Below are 9,852 nucleotides of genomic sequence, written 5' to 3'. Positions count from 1 at the left end.
AAATTGTGGACTCAGCAACAGGCAGATCAGAATTCAATTCCTCTCTCCACAGCTTTCTTCAAATCTGCCTCTCGAAAGTTTTTTAAAATGTCTATCTACATTCCTTGTCACCACCCAGAAATAAACGCATCTCCCCAAGCTAAAAAAACAAATTACTGCTGCAGGCTGCAAAGCACATTAACTCCCCAGGGACTTTCCCAGTCGCACCACAGTCCATTAGTCCAGACTGAAAAACATATTCCTTTGTCAATTTCACCTTTTGTCTGCTAAAAGCACCCAGGCCCTGCAAAACAAAATTTATTTTTTTTAAAACATGAAAATGAAAAATGACCTCTGAAGTCAAACACACTCTAACCCTAGACTTTTAAACCTTAAATTGCCCAATACCTGGAATCCAATGCTTCTAAAGTTTTCCAATCGTCACACTGGTGAAGCAATGTCACGCTTTGACTACTGATACTTCTCCACTATATCAATCCTTCTTATATAGCAACATGAATAGCATTGCCTTCTCACTGCTGTTTAGCTTAATCAAGACAGAGGAATGAAATATATTTCTTCCTCTTTATTCTACGACTCAGGGCGGCATGGTGGCGCAGTAGTTAGCACTGCTACCTACGGTGCTGAGGACCCGGGTTCGACCCCGGCCCTGGGTCACTGTCTGTGTGGAGTTTGCACATTCTCCCCGTGTCTGCGTGGGTTTCACCCCCACAACCCAAAGATGAGCAGGTTAGGTGGATTGGCCACGCTAAATTGCCCCTTAATGGGAAAAAATGATTTGGTACTCTAAAAAAAAATTGAATTATTCTATGACTCACTTTCTCTCTTTTAATTATCTTCTCTGTCTCTCTTTAGCTGCATTTGTCTTTGTTTATTTATTGAGATTCTCCACCTCTAGTTTATATCACATTTGCTATTGGGATGGTGATGTGCTGTCAGCAATGGTTCGAGGGAGGAATATGCTGGGGTTGGGTGGAGTGGGGCGCGGCTGAAATGGGATTATTTTGGTCATGTTCCTGATCCAGAAACAGCCTCAGTGACAAACATACTGATCAGCCTGTGTCCCGAGTGTCTTTCTCCACATTTGAAGAGCAGGGGCCAGGCTGTTCCACCATTGAGATTTGTATCTTTTCCCCATGATCTGGGGGAATTGGCAACCGGCACCTCATGAAGCTCGGACGGAGCAATGCCCCAGGCGGAATGGGACATTCCTGGGTCGACACCAGTCTCCCAAACACCACTAAAGTCAAACCTGTCCACATTCCCCACTGATTCCTGTCACCTTGTCAATAATATGCACAAATCACACCTGTTAGAAAATGGACCACATCCCCGTCCTTGTGGGAGCTTTACTCAGTTGTACAAAACTATCTCCTTCCTGCTCTACCTCTTGCTGATATTTCATTGATAAATACTTAGAATGACCTGAAAACCTACAGAAAGAAACCAATTCTGTGGAGTAAGGGAACACGTATTTTGAATATGGATAGCTTGGTTTAAAAATGGCACTTTATTGTACCACTAATTTGTTAGAAACAATTCAACTGTTTTAAAAATGTCATAAAATCAATTCATTTCCAACGTTTAGCATTTATTCATAGACTATACATTAATTACACAAGATGACAATTAATCGCTCGATGCTGCAGTCAGTGTCACATCTGACTGGGGTTGATCACCGATATTACAGTCCCGGATCCTGTTTAGATTTTGACCTCCAACCATTTCTCTTTTGTGTCCTCTTTGTGTTGAACGACGAGTTGTTGATCTGAAGCAGTTTAATTCAAGAGGGGCAAGGGCTTTCGTCAAAGCATCTTTAAATGTCGAACTGGAAAAGTAGTAAATAACTGGATCCAGCACCGTGTTCAGATATGTCATAAATAGTGTATTATAAAATATATGAACAGCTGTTTCATATGACTTGCAGTCTCTGGGAACTTTTAGCTTTGCGATTAAAACGACGATTACAGCAATGTTTGTGGGCAAGAAACACAGAACAAAAACTGCTGCCACAACTATCACAAGCTTCACTGCTCGCTGATATTTACCCCTCGATTCGATTTCCATCTGTTTTAACTTCCAGATTATACAGGACGTGGAGAACAGGATAATAGAAGCTGGTAAACCAAATTTGAAAACAATAAAAACGATATCTGTCCAAATTGCTGTCGGCGTTAGAGGCTGGGTCATGTCAAAGGGTTCACAGTACGTCACATTGTCATGCTTGAAGTTGTGAGGTTCTGCTAAAAGGTGCGAACAGATAGCCACTGCCAGAATCCAGAAGGCGCCTGTTACCTTCACTGCACCGCGTGTAGGTATCTTGTTCACTCTGTGGTGAGGGTGGACCACTTTGAAATAGCGATCGATGGCCATTAATGTGAGGAACATGATGCTCCCGACCCGGTTTAGGGAAATCAAAAATACCTTCAGACGACATGGAGCATCACCAAAGATCCAATTCTTCCTCCGTACGAAATAATCTGCTCGAAATGGTAAACAGCAGATTAACAGAGTGTCTGCAATCGCCAGATTCAATAAGTAAACAGTATTTGGCTTGCAGCATTTTGCATGGAAACAGAAGATCCATAAAGCAATCACATTTCCAACGAATCCGAGGATAAACGTTACAATAATTATGGGGGCATTATAGGATGCAGGAACCTCTTTCTCAAAAACACACGACCCGTTGTCCATTGTGAGCGGTATTGCTCAGTCACACAAATGCAGAAATGAGTTGATTAACTGAATGATCCGTAACTTTATATAAAGTTCTTCCACATTACATCACACATTGTGGGCGGTGGTCTGATAAAGTCAGAATTTTAAAATGGGTTGGATTGCAAAATTAGGAGAGCACATGTCCCTCTTTAGATGTTGCACTGAAGACATTCCCCATTATGCAGAAAGTGGCGCTACTGTTAACTTAAACTGACTGCGAACTCGCTCCACCACCTATATTTTTATTTCTAATCGATTTATTTTTGTTTTAATTTGTTCCTTTGTTCTGTTTTCCCCCACACCATTATTCCCCTCCCCACCCCCACCCCACTTGAGCTAACTGTGTCTAATTGCCCTTTGCACACCTTTGACACATTTTTAATCTCTTTATGTGCTACTATCAGCAGCACCCTTCTGAGCCTTAATCACTTCCATTTATATTCCTTTTATCTTCTGTTCTGGACATCTTTGTCTATATCCACCCATCGCTGGCCCCCCATCCCAGGATATAGCGCACAAACGTGCATTATGTGCTTCTGACGATCACACACCAGTTGTACATTGATGGAATTGTAGCCCTTACAGTTTAGAAACATTAGGGGCTAATATCATCGAGCATGTGTAACCATGTGAGTGTAGTTTATTGCATCCTGTGCTCCTGTGGAGCCTGAGATGGCAGCAAAGCCAGTGAATCTTGCAACCTGGCTATCTTCATCCAAAGCAAACCTCACATAATGATGTGTCTTCCTGTAGAGGACATTGGTCACCTCCTTGATGTATCCATGTGGTGCGGACTGAGGAATGCCGCACAGAACCCCTATTGATCCCTGGAAAGACCTGGAGGCAAAGAAACTAGGCGCTGTGGTCACCTCTAAAGCCGCAGGCCGGGGATAGCCTCCAACCTACGGTGCGTCAGGTCTTCATAAAGAATGCAGCATCTGTGATGTACCAGACCTCGGGGCAAGCACAGACATGCCCAGCATTGCCTCTAACTCATTTGTAAATAGGAGCCTCTTCTCCGATAAACCCTAAGTCTGGTGAATCGCCTCTGTTGTCTGGGTCTCCCTTCCGCCTCATGCTCTAGCTTCCCTTGGCCATGTACCTCTGATGGGGCCTCCTGTTGGAGATGTGCTCGGCATCGTCTCTGCCTCTTTCACCTCCTCCATTGCATTAGGGCTTTGACAAAAGCAGCATTGAGCCCTCGATCCGTTTGTCCTTTTGCCTTCTCTCTGAAATGAAACATTGACGACAAGGAGGGTCAAGAAAGTGAAGCTCTGAATATGAAAGCTATGGAAAATGTAAGCGTCCACAACTTTTCCTGCCCAGTTGCATGGTTTCCGATGCAGTCTTGTCCCTGAGGTGCTGGTAGACACATTGAGGTGACTAACATGGCATCCCTGAAATGTGACATCTGGAGCTCTGCGTGCCATGGTGAGGTGGAAATGAGATTAGTGACCCAAACTAGCTCTGCGCTCCACTCTCTCGTGTGGCGTACTAATGACCAACCAATTGCTCATGGTTAATGAGTGGATGCCCATTTACCCGTTGCTGGATTGCCTGTAATCTGTGGCACCTTTCCACATCATCACAGGAGAGCCCGTACTATAAGACTCCTGACTGAAAGTTGCATGGACTTGGAATTTCACAGAGTTCCCCATTGCTATGAAGACTAAGGACTATAGGATCCCCTATCAACTAACCCCCACCTTCTGAGTCTCCATGTGACCCATCCTCATGTACCACACCAACAATCCACTCTCCCCCCCTCCCCACACCCCTGCTATTCCAGAGTCTGTGTACATCCCCTTCCAGCCAAAAATATGTAATCTCTTTGATCCCCTTGTTTGCCAGCGTTTCATGTATCTTTGTTGGGCTGCAGCTTCCCACCGCTCGGTCTTCTCTCTACCTTCCAACCCTTCATTCCCCTTTACTCCCACCCCCGTGTGCGTCATTCCCTCCACGCACACTTTGCATAGCTTTCCCTCCTCTTTGCCCCCCTTGTGTTCGCCCTTCCCTCCCACACAGCCAATCTCCCCATTGCCCCCTTTGTGTTCATCATCCCCATCCTCCCCTCACACCCCACCCCCAGCTAAAATGCTCATTTCTGAAAGTGGAGTTCTGCCTGAGTACCACTGCACAGTGGCGCCCTTGCAGTGTCAGCCACCGGAACATAAGACTACCTCACTCCCCAACCCTGGGAGCTGTACTAGTCAGTGTCTGAAAGTGGAGGGCTGAATGAGTACTGACATCGAGATGGCTCTTTCAAACCGCAGCAACACGATCAGTACACTGGAGTCCAGGCTGACTGCAGTTAGAGCTATTCTCCCCACAGATAAAACTGCCGAGTATTCTGCTATAGTTATATCAGACCACACACCCCACTCCCTTGACATGGCTCTTACATCCAATGCTAAAGGTCGGCCTCCATGGAGATTTAACACAACCCTACTATCCAATAAAGATTTTTGTAAATGTATATCCACCAGCATAAATGTTTGTATTTAAACAAGAAATCTGGGAAACCCTCAAAGCAGTTTTCCTGGAGAACATAATTTCTGACAATGCATATATTATCAAAAAAAGAAAATTAAAACAACAAGAATTGGTGGACTCAATTTTAGAAATAGACCGTCAATATTCCATTATCCCCACTGCTGAGTTATATTCAAACAGGCTAAATCTTCAGATTCTGGAGTTTGCACATTTTCCCCTTGTCAGCGTGGGTTTCACCCCCACAACCCAAAGATGTGCAGGCAATTGGAAAACATTTATTGGATACTCTAAATTTATTTTTTAAAAGCTTTAGACTAAATTTGATTTATTTTCCACAATAAAGCTGAGCACGTGTTACAACGTTCAAGGGGACTTGTTATGAATATAGGGACAATGCTGGCCACTACTAGCCCACCAACCAGTTTGCTTCTTGGTTTATCTTCCAAGTCTATGACGCCTTCCATAATCTTACTACTGACCCATCGGATATTAATTCGACCTTTGCTTCTTTTTACTGTAGCCTCTATAAATCTGAACTCTCGGCAGATAGCATGGCAATGGCTGACTTTCTAAATAGTTTGGACATCACATCTGGATGGATGGACAGATGTGCACAGGAGCAGAGACTTGGACGATCCTTTACACCTGGATGAGATAACAAACTGCATTAAATTGATTCAAAGTGACAAGGCCTCAGACCCTGATGGCTTTCCTATTGACTTTTATAAAAATGTTCTCCACTCAACTTACACCCTTATTACTAGATATGTTTAATGACTCATTGTCTCATGTTTCTCTGCCCCACAACACTGACTCAAGCTTCCATTTTGCTTGTACTCAAAAAAGACAGGGACCCTGAGGAATGTGGCTCATATCAACCTATCTCTCTTCTAAACACAGGCGTAAAGCTGTTAACTAAGATGTCGTTTGGAGCCTTGTCTTCCTGATACAAAATCTGAAATTAAACTGGTTTGCGAAGGGATGCCAATTATCCCCAAATGTATATCATCTTCTTGACATTATGCTTTCCCCAATTGCCTCAACCTTCCCTGAAGCTGTTGTCGCTCTGGATGTGGAGAGAGCTTTTCACTGGGTGGAGTGGGAATATCTGTTTACAATTTTGGGTAAATTTGGATTTGGTCCAAAACCTCTTTCATGGGTTTGCCTTCTCTATACCTTCCCTATAGTGCACACTACCTCTGTAAACCCAAAGTACTTCCATTTATCCAGGGGAACCTGTCAAGGGTGCTCTTTGTCCTCACTGCTCTTTGCCCTGATGATAGAACTCCTGTCCATAGCCTTAATGTCATCTACACTATTAAAGGATATCCATCGAGCCAGTATGGAGCACCGTTTGACCTTATATGCTGATCACCACCCCCATTACATATTACTAAGCCTGTTGCCTGTGTTGATGGCATAATGAATATTCTCAGCGCCTTTGGCTCATTCTCTGGTTATAAGAACATAAGAACTAGGAGCAGGAGTAGGCCATCTGGCCCCTCAAGCCTGCTCCACCATTCAATGAGATCATGGCTGATCTTTTGTGGACTCAGCTCCACTTTCCGGCCCGAACACCATAACCCTTAATCCCTTTACTCTTCAAAAAACTATCTATCTTTATCTTGAAAACATTTAATGAAGAAGACTCAACTGCTTCACTGGGCAAGGAATTCCATAGATTCACAACCCTTTGGGTGAAGAAGTTCCTCCTAAACTCAGTCCTAAATCTACTTCCCCTTATTTTGAGGCTATGCCCCCTAGTTCTGCTTTCACCCGCCAGTGAAAACAATCTGCCCACATGTATCCTATCTATTCCCTTCATAACTTTATATATTCTATAAGATCCCCCGCATCCCTCTAAATTCCAACGAGTACAGTCCCAGTCCACTCAACATCTCCTCGTAATCCAACCCCTTCAGCTCTGGGATTAACCTAGTGAACCTCCTCTGCCCACCCTCCAGCGCCAGTACATCCTTTCTCAGGTAAGGAGACCAAAACTGAACACAATACTCCAGATGTGGCCTCACCAACACCTTATACAATTGCAGCATAAATTCCCTTGTCTTAAATTCCATCCCTCTAGCAATGAAGGACAAAACTCCATTCGCCTTAATCACCTGTTACACCTGTAAACCAACTTTTTGCGACTCGTGCACCAGCACACCTAGGTCTCTCTGCACAGCAGCATGTAAATGGAACATCAACAAAAGTGAGTGTTTCCCAATAAACACCATTGCCAAACAAATTCCCCCAGGAGCTTTGCTGTTTCGTATATCTGGTGCTGCTTTTCACTACTTGGGTGTGAACATAATACACTCTCTTGTGACACTTCATAAAACGAACTTTACGAGCCTGCTCACCAAAATTAAACTGGATTTACAGCACTGGGGTAGTTTGCCTCTTTCTTAGCAGGCACAACTCAATCTATAAAACTGAACATTCTGCCAAAATTCTGGTTTCTTTTTCAATGTCTCCCTATCTTTTTACCAAAATAATGTTTTGTTATGGTAAATCAGTATTTGTCTCTTTGTCGCCACTGCTCTTTGCCCTGGTGATAGAACTCCTGTCCATAGCTTTCATGTCATCTACACTGTTAAAGGATATCCATCGAGCTAGTGTGGAGCATCTTGTGTCCTTATATGCTGATGATCCTCCCCCGCCCCACCCCCTGCCAAAACTTGTATTTGCTTCATGTAATAGTCCGCAGGCAGATTCTATTAACCTGGAAGTGGCCCAAGCTACCCAATGCTTTGTCCTGGATGAAAGACATAGGGCGTGATCTACCAGCTGCATTGTGCCCAAGCAGGGGCGTGGCTGGTAAGTGCCAGGACAGTCCTCCCCCGGGCTTCCCGACAGCCATTACATCTCATGAGATGTCGTGATTCCATTGTGGGTGGGATCCAATCTCGCAGAGTGCTGTCGGCTTCGAAGCTGACTTACCTCTGCCTTTGCTGGATCGACCAGCCACCCAGCATCTACCGACCTCACTGAGGAGACTCCAGCTGGCTGCAATTCAGGACTGGTCCCCTCAACTGGGGATGATGCAGAACGGTACCGGAGGGTGAGACAGGGCTCTCCCAGGCAATCGGAAGCCCCCAGGTCGGCCTCTGGGAACGGTGGCATCATGGCACTGTAGTGTCATCCGGGCACCTTGGCACTGCTAGTCTGGCACACTGGCAATGCCACCTGGGCACCTTGGCAGTGCCCAGGTGGCACTGCCCAGCTGGAAGGGGTACTGCCAGGCTGACAGGGGAAAGGTGCCAAGCTGGAATTGTGCCCACGCTGGAGATTGGTATGTGGTGGGTTATAGTGGGCCCAAGGCCTCCCCAGCAGGTGAGTTGAGGCATTGGGGGGGGGCCCTGAGGCTGCACCGGGGGGTTGTGAGATCGGGGCGCCATTGCTCCTCAGTGCAGGTCATGCGGCTAAGTGCAGCCTCAGTGGGGCGTTCCCCGCCGGGGCACAAAAACAAAACAAAGTGCAGTTAGATAGCGGGGTCATTCCTAGTGCTACAAGCACCGAGAACGACCCCACTAATCCCGCCAAGAACCGGATTTCATTTTGATTAGATTGCACCCTTAATGTCTTTTCTGTATTCAGAGAGGATTAAGTATGCCATTAGAGGATCCACTGGGAAGTTTTTCGTAGATGGCAACCACTTGTCTCTTTCTTTAATGAGTTATTTACTGTCAACTTGTTTTTCTTTTCCACAGTTTTTGTGTGTTTGTTTACTGGGGGGGGGGCTTCGAGCTGAGTTATTATATTGTATTGCACTTCATTTATCTGCTCATCTGTTTTGGAAAACCAATAAAAGGAATTGTTTTTAAATTGTGATTTAAAGTGGACTATACAGATGCATTAAAAAAAACATTCAAAGCATTTCAACTAAACAGCGGAAAAATAATTTTATTTCCTTGGATTAAAAAAAACATACAGATACACAACTAAAAGATAATTCACCCTTTAAAATAATCTTTATTAGTGTCACAAATAGGCTTACATTAACACTGTAATGAAGTTACTATGGAAATCCCCTGGTCACCACACTCCGGCGCCTGTTCGGGTACACTGAGAGAGTGTACCTAACTGCACGTGTTTCGGGACATGCAGTCATTACAGTTTCGAAATGCAAACATTTATTTTGCTCATGGAATATTATCATGTTGTCAAGTGATTTTTATCATTGTTTTGGGGCTGATTGTATGAGACAGCATTTGCACAAACCTGATAAGATTGAAGCCTATATCTGTGCTGTTTCAAAAGATCAGCAGATTAGTCATTGTGGTGTTGGTATGATACAGTTCACTCAGAGTCCAAATTGCAGAGGCAACATGCCCTTATTACATGCACGTTGCAGCCTGGAGCTATGGATAGTGATGGAGAAGGCACTAATTTCTTTCCATCGCGTATCTGACCAGGAATCTCTCCTGCTCTTTGTGGTGGTATGTATTAGGGGTAATACGGTACACCATGAATGCCGAGGAGCTATTGGAGGACAGATGCTGGGTCCCGGTTGGATCTGCCGCCTACTGGGCTCCACCCAGATAGGCGGGGTATAAGAACCCGGTTTGCTCCCCGCAGCTGCATTCTGTGACTGAGCTGCTGGGGAACAAGTCTGAACAAGTCTGCTCAATAAAGCCT

The 9,852-nt window shown here is 44.8% G+C and overlaps 1 protein-coding gene across 1 annotated transcript; it reads right to left on the bottom strand.

The window, feature by feature from the left end:
• Nucleotides 1-448: 448 nt before the first annotated feature.
• Nucleotides 449-2,694, bottom strand: LOC140414478 (hydroxycarboxylic acid receptor 1-like). The gene has a single exon (XM_072500984.1). The coding sequence runs from the start codon at nucleotides 2,692-2,694 to the stop codon at nucleotides 1,630-1,632; it is 1,065 nt and encodes a 354-aa protein (XP_072357085.1). The 3' UTR covers nucleotides 449-1,629.
• Between the last annotated feature and the right edge of the window lie 7,158 nt (nucleotides 2,695-9,852).

The sequence above is a fragment of the Scyliorhinus torazame genome, chromosome 1 (genome assembly GCF_047496885.1).
Source record: "Scyliorhinus torazame isolate Kashiwa2021f chromosome 1, sScyTor2.1, whole genome shotgun sequence".
NCBI classification, from domain to species: domain Eukaryota; kingdom Metazoa; phylum Chordata; class Chondrichthyes; order Carcharhiniformes; family Scyliorhinidae; genus Scyliorhinus; species Scyliorhinus torazame.
This window is presented reverse-complemented; position numbering and strand designations above follow the sequence as displayed.